The sequence below is a fragment of the Camelus bactrianus genome, chromosome 18 (genome assembly GCF_048773025.1).
Source record: "Camelus bactrianus isolate YW-2024 breed Bactrian camel chromosome 18, ASM4877302v1, whole genome shotgun sequence".
Taxonomy (NCBI): domain Eukaryota; kingdom Metazoa; phylum Chordata; class Mammalia; order Artiodactyla; family Camelidae; genus Camelus; species Camelus bactrianus.
Window position 1 is genome coordinate 12,073,351 of NC_133556.1, and position 20,808 is coordinate 12,094,158.

At 45.2% G+C, this 20,808-nt stretch overlaps 1 protein-coding gene across 3 annotated transcripts in view; it reads left to right on the plus strand.

The window, feature by feature from the left end:
• GALNT17 (polypeptide N-acetylgalactosaminyltransferase 17) overlaps positions 1–20,808 on the plus strand; it is a 365,190-nt gene that overhangs the window by 177,926 nt on the left and 166,456 nt on the right. For all 3 annotated transcript variants that reach the window (XM_074345979.1, XM_010972375.3, XM_074345980.1), the window contains exon 4: positions 19,467–19,641. In XM_074345979.1, the coding sequence (XP_074202080.1) occupies positions 19,467–19,641 (175 nt within the window). The remainder of the gene's footprint in view (positions 1–19,466; positions 19,642–20,808) is intronic.

The window sequence follows — 20,808 nt, forward strand, 5'->3', positions numbered from 1 at the left end:
GTCAGTTTCTTTGGCAACTAGAGATTTGTATCTGCACGGCTTCACTATCAGCGGTGGCGGTTACCATTATGCACTGCTCCCTTTAGTTTAAAAGCATACTTTTCCCCCTCTGCCTGGAATATATTTTGTCTAACGTTAATACTGTTATCCCTGCTTACCTTCTGTTTGAATTTGATTAAAGCTTTTTTTCCAGCCTTACCAGTTTTTTTTTCCTGATCTTAAAAGTAATGCGTGCTCTTTGTAGGAACATTTGAATGTATCAAAAAGCACATATAATTGGGAAAAAACAAATGCTGAAGAGACTAACCAGAAGCAACTGCTCATTTGCCATGTTCTCACCCTTTTTTTTTTAATGCATATTTTACATTAAGGTCCTGTAGTAAAAACAGGTTAATGTTCTTCTTTTTTTTCCTCCTGAATGGTGGAGCATGACATCTCCTTTTTTATTAAAAAAAAAAAAAGTTCTGCAACCATCATTTTACTGAGAGGAGACTGGTCCATTCTCAGGCAGGTCAGGACTGGCTCAGATGGGGACAAAACCACCTCCACCCCCCGTGTTGTCACGTACATTCAAGAAAATAGAGGCTTTTTCAGGAATTAAAAAAAAAAATACTGGCTCAGGGAAAGTGAATAAAGCCAAGTGACTCTGGATCTGTGTGCACAGGCTCATCAGGGACTTTCCCTTTTAGTTTTTGGTTGTTTTAAGTCATTTGTTTCATTCCACTTGAATATTGACATTGGCTTAAGTTAGCCCCAGTAAGATGCAATGCCTTGTACTCTTGTGCATTATTCAACTGGAGTCGCTCAGGCAACATCACTGCTCACCACGTCCAGTGGGCACTTTCCCGCGCCTTTCTGGCCATGTCTGACATTGTGGGCAGCTTCCTTCTGGGCATTTGTCTCATCCCAAGGCCCTGGCACACTGACAGTCCTCTCGTCTTCCCCCCCTTGGCTTCCTGCGTCAGCTGGGAACACTCATGGTTCTCACCACCAGGACACCCTGGGCCACCTCCTCCACTGTACACGTTCTGGTGATCTCCAGAGCCATCCCCCAGCCCCGAGCAGCTCAGCCTCTCCCCCGATCTCCACACTTGTGTGTCCTCTGCCTCCTGGATGGCTGCCCAGGGTCCCTCTCAAACTGTAAGCTCAGTCCAGTGACTAACTTACCACTCTCCTCGCAGCCTCGGAAACCTGCTTCTTGTTCTTTATTCCCTGTCTCAGTGCAGGGCTTCACCTGCTACTCGGTTATCTCATCCTCAGAGACCAGAAGTCTTTTCATGCACTTCTTCCTCCCTTTCCCACCAGCACCTGGTTGGTTACTCTTGACTGTGATCCTACCTGCCCATATCCGGAGCCGCTAGACTTCATTCAGGCCATCAGTGCTTTTTGCCTTGATCTTTATTTGAGGGGGAATTCAGGTGCATGGAATTATATCAGCCATAATTTTTGACATACCCCATCACTGATCCATGTATAAGTCATCCTTTATTTACTTTCCCTTATATTCAATTGAGATGTAATTCACATAACATAAAATACATCATTATAAGGCATATGCGGTTCAGTGGCTCTCAGTATATTCACAGTGTCTTACAACTCTCGCCACTGTCTGATTCCAGAATATTTCCATCATCCCTGCAAGAAATCCTGAACCTGTTATCAGTCTCTCTCAGTGCCTTGGGCAACCACTTAAGGTACTTTCTGCCTCTATGAATTGGCCTATTCTGGACGTTTGATCTAAACAAAATCTACAATATGTGGCCTTTTATGTCTGGCTTTTTTCACTTAATGTAATGCGCTCTAGGTTCATCCATGTTGCAGCATATATCAGTACTTCATTCCTTTTCATGATTGAGCAATACCCTGTTGTAAGCATATAGCGCATTTAATTTATGCTTCCTCAGTTGGTGGACATTTGGCTTGTTTTGACTTTCTGGCTACGAGGAATAATACTGCTATAAACATTCATGTGTGTGTTTCTATATGGACATGTTTACAGTTTTCTTGGGTATATACCTAGGAGTCAAATTGCTGGGTCATATGATAATTCTAGAGTTAATCTTTTTTGAGAAACTGTGAGACTGTTTCCCACAACCAGGCTTTTTCACAGAGGCTGAGACATTTTACATGCCCATCAGGAATGTATGTGGGTTCCACTTTCTCCACATCCTCACCAACATTTGTTATTTTACTTTTAAGAAAAAATTATGACCACCCCACTGGGTGTAAGGCAGTAAGTATCTTGTGGTTTTATTTGCGTTTCCTTAAAGACTAATTAGTTTGAGCATCTCTTCAAGTGCTTATTTGAAGCAATATCTATTCAAATCTTTTGACCATTTAAAAGTGAGTTATTTGTCTTTTTTGTTGAGTTGTAATTCATTGTTCTGTATATATTCTGGGTATGCACTCTTATCAAATATAGTCAGTATTTTTTGCAAATGTATTTGCAAATATTTTTCCCATCCCCTAGGTTGTCTTTACCTGCTTGATAGTGTCCTTTGATGCACAAATGTTTTTAATTTTTGTGAAGATCAGCTTTGTGTATTTTTGTTTGGGTGTGTGTCATATCTAAGAAACTATTGCCTAATCCAAGGTCACAAAGGTTTACCCTATGTTTTATTCTAAGAGGTTTATAGTTTTAGTTGTTCCACTTAGGTCTTTATTCATTGTGAGTTAATGTTTGCATATGGTTTGAGGTAGGGGTCCAAACTCATTTTCTTTCCCATGAGGCTATTGAGTTGTCCAACTACCATTTGTTGAAGAGACTGTTCTTTCCCCATTGAATGGTCATGGCACCCTTGTCAAAAATCAACTGACTGTAAATGTGAGGGTTTATTTCTGGACTCTAAATCCTGTTTTATTGATCTACATGTCTATCCTTAGGCCAGTACCACAGTGTCTTGATGGCTGTTTCGTTGTAGCCTTAAAATCAGGAAATATGAGTCTTCCAACCTTGTTCTTTTTCAAGATTGCTTTGTCTCTTCTGGGTCCCATATATCAATATAGGCATTTTAGGGCCACCTTGTCTGTTTCTGCAATAAAAGCAGTTGGAATTTTGTTAGGGATTGCACAGAATCCATAGGTCAATTTCAGGCATATTGTCATCGTAACAATAATAACACGTCCAGCCCATGAACATAGAGTGTCTTTCTATTTATTTAGGTCTTCTTTCATCTCTTACAACAACATTTTATAGTTTTCAGTATACAAATCTTGCACTTCTTTGATTCAATTGATTCCTAAATATTATATTATTTTTTGATGCTATTGTAAATGGAATTGTTTTCTTAATTTCATCTTTGAAGTGCTTATTGCTAGTATATAGAAATGCAACTGATTTCTGTATATTGATCCTGTATCTTTCAACTTTGCTAAACTTGTTAATTAGCTCTAATTTTTTGGAGGGGGGGGATGTCCATTAGAGCTTTCTATATATAATATATCATCTTCAAATATTGATAATTTTACTTCTTACTTTACAAGTTGGATGCCTTTTATTTCTTTCTCTTGCTTGGTTTTCCTGGCTCCTTTGTTTTTGTTTTTGTTTTTGTTTTTACAAAAATATACTTCCTAATAAATGCTTGCTATTCCTACCATGTCAAAAACAGAAACATCAACCTACGTGCTTTCCAAAGAGTTAAGGAGGCCTCTTCTGGAGAAGACAGCTAGATCACCAGTGATCTCAGGAAACACAAGGCTTACTGCAGTCAGGGCGTCTTGCTGGGATATTGTGTGAATCAGGTACTGAGTATAAGGCAAAAATCTGGACAGATGGAATTAGGTGCCCTGGGTTTCCTGCTTCTGACCTCATCAAGTGTGCTGCCTACCCTCAGGAGGAGGTCGAAGCATTAGGATGAAATGAGTGTCCTCACTGATTTAGGCAGCAGGCGTGGCGAATGGGCACAAACTTAGCCTCTGGTCAGAGCATCTAATTATAGGGAAGGATGGGGACGAACTCATTCAGATGATCTATCCTCAGCTTGAAGTGTGGTGAGGTTGCAGGAGAGATAGTAATGGTAACCTTCAACATGTCTGCCTCAAGTCACACGGCTCCCGTGTGGACCATTGGCCATGGCGGCTGTGCACTGTTGCCTCCTTGGACCTCTCTTCACCATCCTCCTGGGATCTCCTTTGCCCCTCACCTATGCTGGATTCTGTGCTTCTCTTTCTTGGTTTACATACTTATTTTGGTGAAACTCAACAACTGGAAGCATCTCAAGAAAGACTACAAGGAAGAGAGAATCTTTTGAGATCGTCCATGTCTGATGAAAGCTTTTTCCTAGTCTTCTGTGTGAATGATGGCCTGATTGAGTTAGACATCACCTTTCAGAATTTTGATGGGTTTGCTCCGTAATTTTCTGTCTTGCAGTATTTTTTTTTTTTAAAAAGAAACAAAGGCATTCTGAATCCAGATCTTTTCCATATTTCTTTCCTTTCTGGAAGCTTGTAGAATCTTCATTTTGTCCCCAGAGTTTTGAAATTCACAGTGATGAGTGTTGCTGTGGGTCCATTTTCATCCATTGGCTGGTCATTCAGTGGCTTCAATCTGGAATCTAATGCCAGTTTCTGGAAAATTTCTTGGAATATTTAATTGACGATTCCTCCCCACTTTTTCTCAATTCTCTCTTTTAGCATTTCCCATCATACTCCACTATTAAGCCTCCTAGTAAATCCCTAATTTTCTTACCTTTGCCCTCTTATCTTTTTGCTCTGATATATTTGCTTTCTTCAGTTTTATCTCTGTTCCCTTCTATTCAGTTTTTTATTTCTGCTATCATGATTTTGTTTCCAAGTCCTCATTTTTATTCTCTGAAAGTTCCTTTTTATAGCATATTGTTTTTATTTAATGGAAACAATATGTCTTCCGATCCCTTGGAGGGTATTAATAATGTCTTATTTTGTTTTTCAGTTTTGTTCCTGCATAAACTGGTTTCCACGAGATGCTTTGTTCTCTTTGTTATTTCGTTTCCATCTCCCACCTTGGAGGCTTTCCTCAAATGTCCAGCAAGCCTGTTGTCTGCTAGTGATTACCTTTTAAAAGGTGATTAGGCAGCCAGGGGCTAGGAGAGGGAAAATGAGGAGTTACTATTTAACACATACAGAGTTTTGGTTTGGGAAGATGAAAAAGTTATAGATATGGATGGGGAGATGTGGCTGCACAGCAATGTGATTGGACTTAATGTCACTGAACTGTAAAATAAAATGGAAAATCTCACTTTGTGTATTATACACATGCACACACACACACACACACACACGCACACACTCTGAGTGCTTGGGTCGGATTTACTGGGATTGACAGCAGAGGGGTCTGATGCGTCTGTCAGTCTGTGACTCTGCTCTGTCTTCTCTGATCTTGGAAGATTATAGGTTTATTTATTTATTTTTTAATCCCTTTACTGTAGTTTTCAGTGGCTTTTGTGTAGAGGATGATGTCAAATTCATAAGTTAAATTCACCGTCTCATCCTGCAAGTTCCATATTCATTTTTAAAAACTTTTAATATGAATTGATGACTTGTTCTCCAGCTATGTGGTACTGTCCTGTGAAAAGTATGCACAAGTGTCTCTTTCTCTGTATCCTCACTGACACTGAATCTTATTCATCTTTGTCATCTTAGCTATTCTGATGAGTGAAAAAGATGGCATAAAATTTTAAAATATGCATTTTTTGAATATTAGTGATGTTGAACACTCTTTTGTACGTTTGACTATTTTTCTCTTTTTTGGGCATTTGCCTATTAATGACACCCATTTTATTCTTTTTTTAATATTTTATTTATTTATTATTGTATTATTTAATTTTTTTAAATTTTGGCAGGGCAAGGTGGGGAGGTAATTAGGTTTATTTATTTTTTTTAGAGGAGGTACTGGGGATTGAACCCAGGACCTTGTGAATGCTAAGCTCGCACTCTACCACTTGAGCTATACCTGCCTCCACATTTTTTCTATTGGAGTATTTATCTCTATCGTATTGATTTATTAGAACTTTATATATATTAATTAAACTCCTTTTACATTCACTTTATAGGTATTTTTCTCAATTTGCGCTTTCACGTTAACTTGTTTGCAGTATTTTTAGACAAGCATAAAATTTACATTTTTACGCAGTCAAATCCATCAGTCTTTTCTTTTGGTGATGTCCTATGAAAGATATTCATTATTCCAAGAAGGTGCAGGTATTCATGCATGTTTTCTTATAGGTAGATATTTCTTTTCCAAATAAATTTCAACAGATTAAATATTTTTATATAAGACGTGGGAGAGTTTTAATCTAGAGACCCATGTCTCAAAGTGTGGTTATCTCAGTGTATTTAATAATTCATCCTAACCACTTATTTGAAATTTCCTGCTTTCATATGCTAAAATATTTTAAATATGGAAGCATTGAGGCTGTATCACATGAAGCCTGACAGGTTATGAAGGAGGATAAAGAATGGGGAGGGGTCAAAGAGGACTCCCAGCATCCTGGATCCGGTGACAAGTTGGTGCCATGCATTAAGATAAGGAGTGTGGTAAGAGTGGTAGGTTTGGGAGAGGGATTGAGATCACCTTTTGGTGTCAAGTCCAAATTCCCCTGGAATTGTAAACTGAGAAGTAGCTTTAGCCATCAAGTTGAAATAATATTAGAAGTTTCTTTGTTTCCACTATTATAATCTTTAATACTTTTTTAATATCTTATCAATAATTTTAAACTACTTTTTAAACACTTCCTTCCTTTTTTTCTTAAGCACTGGTGTGTGGAGGTCTCGGCCCAGGCATCTACTTTTTCTGAGTTTGAGTAAGTTGAGGATAATAGTGGCATTTGTGCGGGGTTTAAATTGTAAGCTTTCAAGATAATCCTTGTCAATCACAGAGTACAAGTCCTGGCCGTGTAATAAAGGACGTTACTGTTAAGTGTTCTCGTGGTGTTATCTGATGTGCCAGTTCCAGCTTATTCCTCACCGTTCTACCTCTGTGCCATCTCCACTGGGAAGCCCTCCTGGATTTCCCAGGTATGGCCAGGTTGGGAGCCCTTAGCCTCTGCTCCCCAGGAATCTGCATGTCGGTTGGCACAGCCCTTAGCACGCTGTGTTGCATCTGTGCACTTGACTGTCTCTAAACTATAAGACCCTTGAGGGCAAGAACCATAATGCCTTCTACCAAGTTACAGGGATGGCTGAATATGTTACTTTAAACTACACGTGTGCAAAGTTTTTTTTGCCTTACTTCCAGTGGCATCGTCCTGGGAGTTTTTGCGTTTGGCATTATTGTACATACTTGGGCTTCAACGCTCTTGTTGTTTTGGTTTCCATGTCAAAAACCATCTCTCTCTAGTAATAATGATTCGAGTCTCTCGGTGCTCTGGATGGCTGTATACCTTGTCACTAATATTTCCCTCTGGAGCAAACACACCTGATCAAGCTCTTCTCTTGGTTGCTGTGCTCAGTGGTTGAAAGCAGGATGGCTCGAGTTAGAAACTTTTTTGAGTGGAAGATGAGACCTTCTGGGCTTTTAAAAGGGATTTTGGAGAAGACATACTGGCATTGTCTGCTTTTCTTCTTGGTTTCTAATTACAGAGATAGGAGAGGTCTTGTGTTTCGGGAAGATGACATTTCTCCTGCGTGTCGGAGGCTCTGAGTAAAGTAGCCAGGAGACACCTTGTTATCACACAGCTGCACGCTGGACCAGGCTTCCTTATTAGAACAGCAGCTGCCTCACCCCCTGCTATAAAGAGCCTTCCTAATTGGAAATAATCCTTGGTTTTGTCCCCAGCCAGATCATGCAGTGTGACAGCATTTGCTCTGTAGGTCTGTCATCACCATTGGGTTGTGTGTTTACATTTCTCCCGGTGTCTTTTCAGGCCATGGGGAGGGGAGGAGAAGGAGTGTGTAACTCTTTACGCGAGAGGTCGTGTGAGAACCCCAGCTAAAGCTTCGTGTGCTACCTGGCTAAGAAAATAAAAAATAAAAAAATAACAACAAAACACCTTGTTGTTTTGCAATAATTATAGAGTCACAGAAAGTTGCAAAAATGTACAAGGGGTCTTATAAACCTAATTACCTCCCAAGAGAACAAACCTCTAGTGCATTCATCATACCCTGTAAACTGTCTTTGGTACCATCCACAGAGCTTATTCTGATTTCACTAGTTTAATGTGTGTGTGTGTGTGTGTTGGTGTTTCTATACAGTTTTATCACATGTGCAGATTCGTGTAACCACCACCACAGCTGAGATACAGATCTGTCCCATCACCTCAAAGGCCCACCATGTTCCCCCTTTATTACCACTTCCAACCGCCCCATCCCTAACCCCTAACAACCACTAATCTGTTCTCCATCTCTGTAATTTTGTTATTTCGAGAATGTTCTATAAATTGAACCATACATGACGTAACCTTTGTGACTGGCTTTTGCACTCAGCAGAAGTCCCTTGATTTCCACCCAAACTGTGCACACCAGCAGTCCTCTCCTTTTCACTTCTGCGCGGTGTTCCACGCTATGGGTTGACTGAGTTTGTTTAGCCCCTCGCCTGTTGAAGGACATTTGGGTCGTTTCAGTTTGGGTTTTTACAAGTAATGTTGCTGTGAATATTGGTGTAGAGATGTTTGTGTGAAAATAAATTTTCACGTCCCTGGGATAAATGCCCAAGAGTGCAATTGCTCGAGCGATGGTAAACACATGTTCCAGCGAACTTTTTTGGTCGTTTATTCCATCTCCTGAAAAAAAAAAAAAAAAAAAAATCTGATTAATTTTTAATCTTCCAGCCCAACCTCCAGTGGAGGAAAAGTTTCTGTTCTGGCCTTAGTGACCTTAACTATGATACCAAGAATGGGTTGGATTCCTGCAGATCCAGGAGTAATCCAAAAGGTGTGCTGAAAGTTTGGCCCTGGGATCACGTTTTCGGTTCTCATTAGAGAGAACCCAACAATACAAGATCCTGGAGGTGCTGGCACACCTCAGGGACAGGAGTGAGGCTGGGCCAAGGGCAAGTCAGACCCAGGCAGTCAGACATTGCCAGGGTTCTCTGTCCCGAGTCTCTGCTGTCTCTGAGCTTCTCCTTGTGAAGACTGGCCACCGCCAGTTCCCCAGGCCATCTGGAGGGAAATAGGGCTGCAAAGATGGCCAGAGTTGACATTGTAATTGTTGCTTCAGCTCTGGTAGGGGGAAGGACCACCTCTCCAGGAGAACCCAGGGAAGGGAAATGGTGCTCTAGCTTGGGTCAGAGGCCCTTCTTTGGGCCTGTCAACTGTGGCCAGGGGGGTAGGGTCATGCGCAGAACTATCCCCAGTAACCCTGGGAGAAACCTCCAGAAACGGAGGGAGCAGGGTGGACAAACCATCGACCCTGAATGTTGTGACGACATCAATGGTGTTCACACTTGGGGTTCCCACAAGCTGGGGAAATAAGTAAGGCTTTTGAGAAGGATGTGGTACTTGAGTTGGCGCATGAAAGACAGAATTTGGATATTTGGATGGTAGGGAACAGCGATGAGGGGAAGTGGACGAACCCAGATCTAGGGGCCAGGGAGCTTCGGGCGTCGAGAGGGAAGCTTGCAGTGGGATTCGATGTGTAAGAATTGACAGGTGGACTGGAGTTTCAGAGAGAGAGTCCTGGTCAGAGAAGGGGGTCTTGCTGGACTACAAGATTGAGGAGGGACAGTGTGACCTCATCCTGTGACAGTGCTGTGCAGCCTCAGAGCACAAGGAAGGGTAAAGACTCTTGAACAGCCCAGCCCCGGCGGGGGATCGGTGGGGGATTGGTGGGGGATCGGCGGGGCTGACAGGTGAGGCAGAGGGAGAGGTGGATCAAGGAAGCCCAGGGGTGGGTGGGAAGTTGTCAGGGAGGCCAGGCGGGGCAGTTTTCACCTTTGTTCTCCAAAGAGCTGTGCCAGAGCTTTCATGTTATTTTCTTGGGAAAGTAGGGCGGATGCTTGCGTTGGCATTGACAGGAGCGTCTTTAGATCACCTCAGCTGTGAGCTCTGGTCAGCCTGCTGGGCAAAGGATCTCTGGCCTCAGGCTGTGCCACAGGGTCTGGGAGGGCCTGTGCCCGGCACCAGCACACGGCTCGGAACAAAGCCTTTACTTACCTGTTACCCGGAGGGCAGGATGGCTGCCTTCCATGTCCCCAGGGACAGGTCCTGCCTGGCCACTGATTTCCATCTTGCCTTACACATGTGGGGGGACATCAGCTATCTGGCCTCAAGGGGGCCTGCAAGTTAATTACCCCTCAAGGAACCCCATAGAGAGTGGCACAAATGCAGAGGGGGCCTGGCACTCCGTTTCCGCTCCTGGGCCCGACTCCATGCTAACTGAGCAAACACCTCCTTGAGTCTTGACCGTGCCCTCTGCCACTGAGTTGGTCATTGATACTCATTTTTAAAAAGATGTTCAGGTTCAGAGAGGGAAATGCTTCAATCCACAGCAGCACAGCCAAAAGGCCGGGGCTCCAACTCAGCCATCTGTCCCCTCCCTGTGAAATGTCACCTCCCTCTGTGCTTTCCCCCTTCCTTCCAATTTAAGACTCCCTCCCCTGCACACCTCAAGTCTCCTTACCAAGTCATCTCAGTATTTCCCAAGGCGTATCCGCTCTCCCATCAACTATATACAGCGATACACACAATAAAAAATGAGTAGTAATTTTAGCATCTCCCAAGTGCCTTCTTTGTGCTCGACACTGAGCCACTACGCGCTTTGCATGCATTCTCTTATTCACCACCGCTAACGGCCCCTCAGGTAGGGACCATTATTATCTCTCTTAACTATTCACCCTGGTGTCGTGCAGCAGCTCAAGATGAACCCTCCTGACCAGGTGTGTCCCTGCCTCTGCAGGTGCCCCCAGGCTCAGTGTAGACGAATCCAATTGCATGTGGCCCTGTGGCACCCTCCTGCCTGGAGACCTTTCTGTTTTCATTCTTTTTCCACCTCGGAATATCCCTGCCCTGTGCACCCTGTGAGTTTACCTAATCAGGAGGGCTTTTTCGGGTCTTCAGGTCAAATGAGTGCCCGTTGCGTGAACGTCCAGTGCGGTGATGGTTTGGGATTCCCAGCGCTGCTGTTCGGCCAGCAGGTCCCGGTGTGACATTCGGGCTCACATCTGTTCTGCCTGTTCACTGCCTATCTTTGGCTGTTAAATATCTTGAAGGTCTCCCCTGGGCTAGAAGAGACAGACATGTTAGTTTCTGCAGACCTTCGGACCCTAATAAAGGCTGCTATTTACAGAGCATTTTCATGCTGCGTCACACCTTCATGTGCACTCTGTTTCGGTGAGCGTGCGTAAGCGTTTTCTCTGTGCACGGGACCCACACTGCCTTTGCCCTTGGAGAATTCAGGGCTCTCAATGCAGAGGTCCCCAAAATAATGGAGAAGAGGGAACTGACCAGATGCCTACTCTGGTTTTGCCATTCCCGGCTGCCAACTGCATTGAAAGAAAACTACAAGAAGTGACCAAGCGCTGAGCCATGACCCTGTTCTCTCCAGGGCTTTCTGTTTCCCGTGTGCTGTTTTGTCCCCCCTGCTCCCCCCTTAATGACTGTGACTTTGGCTATTTCAGGGAAGAGGTTTGCCAGCTTCAGAGCATTCCGAATCAATATCGCAGTAAATAAGGAACATAATGAAAGAAAAACACACTCCAGGCTGTAGACAAATTTTATCGCTTAAATTCACATGTTATTACTGGAATCAGCTGCAAGTACCAGACTTTTCAACTGCCTTTTGATGGGGCAGGATAGGGGAACGCTCTCTTAATTTGGGGGAGCAATCTGGAGGCACCACCCATAGGCATTATGATGTTTTCCTGTTGGTTTGGGTTCCTTGTATTTTTTTTTTAAGGTGAAATTTAAATGCAGTGGAGAGGAACTTCTTAACAAAGGAATTGAAAGCAGAGATGGGTTTCTTTTTCAAAGCACCTCTCCCTGAATGCACAGCTCTGTGTGATGCACTTAGTTTAACACTTCGGTACTTTATACGTCTCATCTCTTTTCTTGCTGCTTTTTGCCTTTTGCTTTTTTCCCTCCTTGCTTTGATCTCACTATGGAATCGCCTTTAAAATGCTTTCATACACAGCAAAAACATCCCTTTTTAATCTCTCCCGTTCTTCCCGAAGTTTCTTGCTCTCGCCTCGCCTGCCTCGGCCTCTCTTTCACTCCTGTCGTCGGAAAATGCATTATTTAGTCCACAAAGCTGAGAGATGCCCAGAGGATAAAATAGGCAATACAGCCGCCTTCTGTGTCATTTCATCTGGCATTTTTACATGCTGGCTCTCTCCCTACTGGTGTTCTTCAAGGCTCGGATTTCAGAGACAGGCCCATGTGATGGAGAAGGGGGCGTGGTTCTTAATGTCACTGCTGTCCTTCCTGAGTTTGGTGGGACTGTCTGGAGGAGTTTGAAGTTCAGCTGGTTCTCCCTGCTGCTCCCTCCCTTTGAGTCTCTCAGTCAACAAGAGGGCTTCTTCCCCGGAGAGGACCAACCCCTGTCAGCGGACGGCTGGCTAGAAAGAAAGGTAGATGCCTACGCCAAGCCCAGAGCGAAATTGTGGGCGCTTCGAAGTTACAGAGAGAGCCAGTTCCAGCACAGACCTGGGTCAGGCCTCCACCTGCCACGTGCGAGGCTCGGTTCCACACGAGCAGACGAACCACTTCAGATCTCGCAGCCTCGCATCCACGGGAATCAGGCAGAATGACCAGGAGTGCCGGCATGTCACTTACAAACTGTGTGACTTTCTGCTAGGCGCTTGCCCTCTCTCTGTCTCAATGTCCTTATCTGTAAAATGGGGATAACAGGGCCACTTACCTCACAGAGTCCTGATGGAGACAGAAGAGCTACTAGAGGGAAAGCGGTTACGACAGAATGGGGCACTTAGGACTCGGTAAATGTAAAACAAGAATCGTGGAACGTTGTAAGTTTGCAAGAGAGATCATTCTCCAGTTAACTGCAAGAGGGGTCCTCATCTGAGTTGTTCTCTTTTTTTTTGGAAGCATTTTATGGTGAGCTGACATTTTTAGTCAGCTTGGCAAGCAGTTTCGGGATATCGGTATTTCATTATAGATACAGACAAACGTAGTAGTTGAAATGTTTGAAAAGTAGTGACTGTCAGCCACAAAGGAATTTCGCATCCGTGAAGCCCGCCTCACAGGGAATACTCACCTTGAAGCTGATGACTTGGATCCTTTCACTTGCGTGATCCCTTCAAGACCCTTGGAGTGGGGGGCACCTAACACACCTGTATTGTTTGGTAAAATTTCCAAAAGAATTTTTTTTTTCTTTTTCTTAAAGAAGATCCTTCAGATATGTGAACTTCAGGTCCCTCAAAACCCGGCTTTGTTTCTGGAACTTACTGTCTGCATTTGACAGATGAGAAACCCCACATGTTGCATGAGCTTTCTCCCTCTCTCCCTTCTTTTAATTAAAAAATTACTTTAAAAAATAGATTATTGATATTTGGCCACTTTTACTCGTTTATTTTTGGTTAGCTATTCCAGGCATAAAGCTATTCTCAGGTGGACCAGAAAACCCAGGTGTTTTAAATCTATTTTTGTGTTCTTTTGATGGCATTATGAATGATTTGCACATTTTAAAACAAAATCTCATAAAAAAGACACCGTAGAAATGCAGGGCATCGTGCCTCATGGCTGTGCAGAATCTCTGTGCTAACTGTGTTTTTCCCCTGTGCCAGCGTTGGGGCCCCAAGCAGGGTGAGCTGGAAGTTCCCTGATGGGGAGAAAGACTGGTGTCAGGGCGGCCCTAGGGGTGTGAACACAGATTCAGGCTTGGATCTGGCCTCAGGGAGGCCAGAACCCTCTTCGCTGAATCTGGAAGTCCTTTGGGAATAAGCTTCCAGTCAACCAAATAACCAAAATGGGCATCAGAGAAGCTCACAGGAGCACAACAAGGAATCAGACCCTCCGAAGGGTTGAAATTCACACTCCCCTCCCCTACCCCCCTTCAAAATTGACCAGGGTTACAGACACAGAAGGCCACATCTTGTATGATTCCATTTTTATGACATAATCCAGAAGAGGCAAATTCACAGAGATGGAAAGTGGATTAGTGGTCGCCAGGGGCTGGGGAGCGGGCAGGAAATGGAGAGTGACTGCTGAATGTGTGTGTGGGGTTTATTTGTGGGGGTGATGGAAAGTTCCGGAACTAGGTAGTGTTGATGGTTGCGCCACACCAAATTGTACACTTTAAAATGGTCAACGTGTTTAATTTTGTGTTATATGTATCTTACCATGGTAAAAACAATGGGAGAAAAATAAATCAGGGCTTTTGAGAAGTTTTGGGTTTGTGGGAGAATCATCTGGAGTGCTGGTCAACCCCACCAATGCCCATTAAATTAGAAACACTTCAGGTGGACCTGGGAACCTGCATCTTCACAAGCTCCCAGGTGATTCCTGGGTGGAGAGGAATCTCACACTCTGAGGAGTGCTGGCTTCGAGGCAGGCAGTTTTGGTTTTTGGGTTTCTTCTTCTTCTTCTTCTTTTTTTTTTTTTCTTTTTTAATTGGAACATGCCATATGTGCTGTTTTCTCATCCCAGCTGTCACAACCCATGCGTTCCCAGCTAGCAGCATGCCCACACTTCAGCAGCTGCTGGCGGGGGGACGTGTCGGTTCTAAGTGGCTGTGGCGGTGATGGGGGTGGTGATGGCAGCAGGAGTGGTGTTGCGGGAGTTGTGGTGCTCCTCGTAGTAATAGATGGTGGGAGTGAGACCAGAAGCCAGGAACTTCTGGGGTCCTTGCCGAGGGGCTGACCTAATTGTGAGGTGGTTCCACGCGGGGCTCGGGGGCCAGCAGTCAGGCTCTCAGTTTCGGAAATGGCAAGACAAAGCCTCCCATGTAGATTGAGAGCATCTCCAAGGAGCTTATTCTGCTTTAGACAAAGCAGAGCAGATTGGTTCAGGTGGTGGGGAAGGCAGAGATGGGCGGTAGCCAAAACTAGGATTCTGGAATGTCTGCTCAGTTCGAATGAGACCTATTCCCCACGCAGGGGCTCCTCCATCACAGAAGGGGTTGCATAGGGGAGCAGCTCTAAGCCAGAGCTGCTCCAGGTGCGTTCCCCAGAACGGCAGCAGCAGCCTCGTGGAGCTCGTTAGACCCACTGGTGATTCTGATGCAGAGCAAAGTTTGAGGAACACCCGCATAACCTTAGACTGATTGTCCAGAGTCTCCAGACTTTGAGGGACAACACTCAATAAGTCTCATCATCAAGGCTTGATAACTATGAGGGTTGAGAGGTACGTGGCCCGGCCCTGGACAGTGTGGTGCCAAGCCACATCCGTGTGGCACCCTGGTTCATGCACTGGTTTGCAGAGCAGGTGGACATGAGTCTTCTAGGTCAACCCTTCCTTCTGAGCAGGGTTTAGAGACAAGGGACAGACTGATGGTTTATTTGCTAGTATCACTGAAAGTGCAGAATCTGGCTGCAAATCTGTAATAATGTTTTTTTGCTTTAGCTCTCACTGTTTGTGACTTTCTTGTTGCCGATGTGTACTCCTTAAGCCTGGATGGTAGGTGGTCCTTTTCTTGTTAAGGACTAGATGTATCTCCCTTCCCGTCCCTTCTATTCACAGGCAGTGGTTGCCTCTCCCCTCTTGATTCCCCAAAGGCTATTTACCAGAAACCTTACGAAACACAAGGATGCCCAAATGGCTCTAGACCAATTTACTATTGGATTTGATAACACCGGAAGGTAAACATTTATTTTTGCTGAAGTGAGTTTTTATTTTCTTCTCTGAGTCTGCCTGTGAGAAAAAGCTTATGTAGAATGTTTTTCTTACTGTCATTATAATGTCCAGGAACAGTTTCAGCTGTTAAGGATGATAAAGGATCTTAGGTGATGGGTGTGACACTTCTTACTACTGTCAGGCTGAGGATTTATTTCCTTCCATGGTGAGCCTGGGGGCTTTGTTTTTGCTTGGTGAACTTGTGGGCTTTTTCACTTTAAAGCGACTTCCAAATCTCAACAGCCCCTGTGCCCTCGCACAGCCTTTCTGGACATCTCTCCTAAGCAGTCCTACTCACCCACTTCTCCGAAGCGAACCCTGTCCCTGCAGGACCCAGCAGCATCCAGAAGGGAATTCCTTTTTCTCACTGGTCCCATCAGGAACCTACAATTTGTCTAGACCAATGGCTTGTTCTCAGCTCTCATTTTATCTAATGCATTTGACTTTCCTGACATTGGATGTTGAAGAACTCTTTGAGAACAGGGGTCATGTCATTTTCAGCCATGTAGGCACTCTATAAATATTTATAAAATCAATGCACGGGTTCTTCTTCGGAAACTCTACCCTTGATATGACTCTGCCCCTGTGATGCTGTTTCTGGCCAGTCTCGTCCTCCAGCTCTGCTTCCTGCCTCCCAAATGCACATGTTTCCCAAAGTGGGGTTCTAAGTCTTCTTCGCTCTGTCTCCAGGAACTCTCACTCCCTCTGAGGCCATTGTCTCTCCCCACTGTGTCCCTGACACTCTGTGCCCTGTCTTCTCACTCTGAGTCAACCCCGGGAAGCCTGCTGGCAGCTCTGCCTGTCCCCAGCTGAGCTCGTCAGCTTCTTCTGCTGCCTTCCTTCTTTTCCTCTTTTCTAGTGAACAGTGTCTTCCCAGTCCCCCAGACACCAGTGACTCTGCCACCTGAGCAGATCCAATTCCACGCCTATGTGTTTTGCTGTGTGTTTGTGAATTCTGGAACCGTGAGCGTGCACGTCCAAACCTGCTCTTAACTCACACACTCCCTTCTCCTTGGACACCACCGGCCAAAATCGTTTCTCCCTTTGTGACCCCACTGCCCCACACTAGCATTTTCCCTCTACAGTCATTTTTCTTTGGCCATTAGCTCCTGAATATTGGAAAATTTTTTTTTAACAGATCTCATCTCCTTGAGTAAATTGTAAGCATCTTGAGGGAGTGCTTGTATATGAGTTGATTTTAAATCCAGGCAGGGGCACAACGCAATCCCTTCTGAGGTCCGGAGCCACGTCCAGGGACTGGGGAGTGAAGCCTTCTCAGTGGTGCTTGCTCTTGAGCTCTGCTGCGCGGACGCCGGCATCTCCCTCAGTGTTCCCTTGGAAGCCCCAGGTGGTCACTTCAGTTGTGTTCAGATGTGTCCCTGAACCTTGGAAGACCGAGGATGGTGTTTGCCCCTATACAGTGGGCCCTGGTCTTTAACATGATGTTGACTAGCTGGAAAGATAACGCTGTTGTTCACAGGGAGTTAACACAATTAATCTATAGTAACAACATGAAGAGACCAATTAGTATTAGAAATAGCATTTTCAATGCATATCAAGGGCTTTGTATGTAAATCTCATTTATTCTCAGCAGCCGTAGGCCAGTTCCAGACGATTAGGCATTATCCTTTTATCCTTTTAGACTTCTCGAGGCGCTTTAACGTCCCTGTCCCGCTAGCCTGGAGTCGCGGAAGGGCGATGTTAGTCAACCACGCTCTTCTGCCAAACTTGCAAATGCCTCTGTCTCTCTCCGCTGAGGTCTCAGTCACAACTGCTGAACAAACAGGGGAAGCCCTTGATACTTAGACAGGGGACTGGCGTAGACAGGGGACTGGCGTGGCCAGGAGTGGACACCCGGTCACGGGGCACAGCCACAGCGGGGTCCCAGCTCACCAGGAGCCCCCGAAGGCTAACGGTGTCTGTGGTCCCGGCCGTGGCGCCCAGTGCTCAGAATGTTCTCCCTGAACTTACGGGGATTCCCAAGATGCCTGCCCTCCTGGGCCCACCCTAGGGAGTGGGTGGGACTCCCACCGTGTTACTCCGTGGGTGCAGGGCCTGTGCGTGGTCCTCTGCCCTCCATGGCACATCCCTTCTTCCCCTGCCCGCCTGCCCAGCACTCATGGGGAGTGAGTGACCAACTGAGCAGCCTGGCCTGCCCAACCTTCTTGCTAGAATTCTTGCTCCAAGAAATGTAATTAACAGACAGGAAAACGCAGCCACCATTCAGTATGTAGGTGGCCTCTAGAAGCTGAAAATTCTTTGGGCCGCCTCGGTGCCATCACTGGGGTGACTGACACAGCAGAGGGTCCCCATCACCTGGCTTCTCCACCAGCTCCCTCACCAGCTCTGGGATGACGGCAATGTTGATGGCAAAACCGGCCAAAACACCAACAATTGCCCAGCATTCGGGCTCAGTGGTTCTCAGAGTGTGGTTCCCCAGCCTAGACCTTCTGGAAATGTAACTGGGGGGCGGGGCAGCAATCCATTTCAACACTCCCCTTCCAAATTGATACTGATGCGGCCTCCAGTTTGAGAACCATACTCCTGGCTTCTAGGCCTATTTTTCCATCCATCTAAACCTCCATCTTCTGTACTTCCTCCTGGGTCACATGGCAGCATCCTTCCCGGGGACAACATGCATGACCTAGAGAGGTCGGCCTTTCCATACACTGCAAATGTATGGCTTTTATTTGCTGAGAGTTGCCATGTATGTATGACTGGGAAGTGAGGGGTCTGTGCAACGTCTGCAGCCTTTTGGGTTTTTCTAGAGCAAAGTCAGAGGTGACAGTATCTCTTAAAGTATTGTCTGTGGACCGGTCCTCAGAGTGTGCACATCTCAGAATCCCCTCTCTGTCACCCCTTCCTCATCCATCCTTCTACACCTGGTGTTTCCCGCCTCTCCCCCTATTTTCACTGAGATATAATTAACATACAGCGTTGTATAAGTTTGGGGGGTACAGCATAATGATTTGACTGACATACATGATGAAATGATTACCATAGTAAGTTTAGTTGACACTTAGTCATCTCATAGAGATAGGGGAAAAAAAGAAAAATTTTTAAATGTTTCCCTGTGATGAGTCAGGGATCCAGAGGTATCCCTTTATGTCTGTGGAGTTAGACACACTTGGCCTGTGTTTCAGCTCTTCCGTTTTCCTAGGTTATGACCTTGAGACAGGTTCGCCTTGCTAAGACTATTTCTTAATTTGCAGAGTGGAATTCATCTAGTTAATTATGGAATTAATCTAGCAACCACCTAGGGCTGCTGTAAGGGTTAAGTTAGATCATGTGAATAAAGCACTTTTTGCCACCTGCTGATGGCAGGAGGGAGTGTTCAGTCCCTGGCGGCGTCACTTCTCCCGTCACGGTAGCATTTCTGCTGCGGGGCAAGGACTTCTTTTATGTCCTACGGCCAAAGCACAAACCCTGTGAATGTTGCATGTAGTGCGTGACTATGGATCTGGACCTCCCAGAACACATACTGTAAGAATCAGCAAATGGACAGATGGGAAAACCCATATAAAGTTGATAAACAGGATTCAGGGGACAGTGGGAGGACAGGAATGCTGGCCAAGGAAGGGAGGGAGGGCCGGAAAGCAAAGAAATCTCAAATCAGAGATGTCTGACTCACATGGAATGGAGTCTTTTCTACTAAATTCCTAACATGCAAACTTTCCTGCAATCCTGGAACTAACTGAAGATCTGCTGGCCTCCCAGTGGGTTGGATGCACTTTTGACATGGACCTTCCTGTGTTTTGTCATTTGTAGAGGAACTGAAGGCCCCCTTGGAGGAGTATGTCCACAAACGTTACCCCGGGCTCGTGAAGGTGGTGAGAAATCAAAAGAGAGAGGGCCTGATCCGAGCTCGCATCGAGGGCTGGAAGGTGGCCACTGGCCAGGTCACCGGCTTCTTTGATGCCCACGTGGAGTTCACCGCTGGCTGGTAGGTCACAAGCTGAATCCTAGGAGCACACCTGCGGCAGGGTCTGGAAGGCTAGAGTTCGGGAGGTGGGGCACTTTGCCTGTTTCCTCTGGGGGCCCTGAAAGAATGGAGAAGGGGTGGTTGAGAAGAAGGTGGACCGTGGTTTGGGATAGAACTGGGAAGCAGGGTGAAATGTGTCTGTTGCCTATTTAGTCTGTCATCTTCATCCTTGTTATTGTCATCATCACCATCATCCTCACCATCATGACTATCATCACCATCATTAAAATTCTCAGTGAAAATGATGCATGCATTGGACAGAACTCAAGACAGTCCTTGCTAAGGGAACAAGACAGACAGATTCCGATTGTTCTCTTTTGCTGCTTTGCTTGTTTCCATTTCTAGGGAGGATGGTTGACTGTTCTTGTGAAACAAGCAATTCATTTGTAATTCTACCTACTCAGGCAAAGCTTCCCAGAATTTATGGGATCATCTTTAACATCGTTTGGAGGAAGGGAAGGGTTTCTCCCTGCCGGTGGTAGCCCCTGATGTTTTACCAGAACAATAGGAGAGAAACTGGTAAGCATACAGGGAGTAGAAGATTTTGAATGTAAGAAGAGCGAAGCATCGAAAATGCCCAGAACAGCTAATGAGAATGTTAAAATTGGATTCGAGTTTTTCGGTTATATGATTATTTCTAACTAACCAATGGTAAATCAAGTCAGAGGTTAAACCTCTATGCCAGGGTTGCTTAATTAGTAAAAAGCAGGGTCTTTCATTTCATTAATAGTGTTCATTTACACTCAATGATGCCATTACACTTATACCAGTAAGTGCCGTTCATGGTACCATATTTGAAGAGCCAATATCCCATCACTAATTAAACCTTAAAATGTCTATTCTTTTTCATTTGAAACAAACTTTAGAATCCTTTTAATGACTGGGTAAAGAATGGTTATGCACGTGGCCACACAAAGGTTTGGAGCATGAAGTCACCGTTAACACCGGCCCTTTCAAGTGCCCATGAGTATCTGTTGCCGTCTCAGACCCCAGTTTTCTCTCCTGGTTTTCCTGCCACCATCAGACCCTGATACACACTCAGCTGCACATGTGCTGCCCTGAGCTTCACATTCTCAAAATGTGGTCCCCAGGCCAGCAGCGTCAGCGTCATCTGGGAACTTGTTAGAA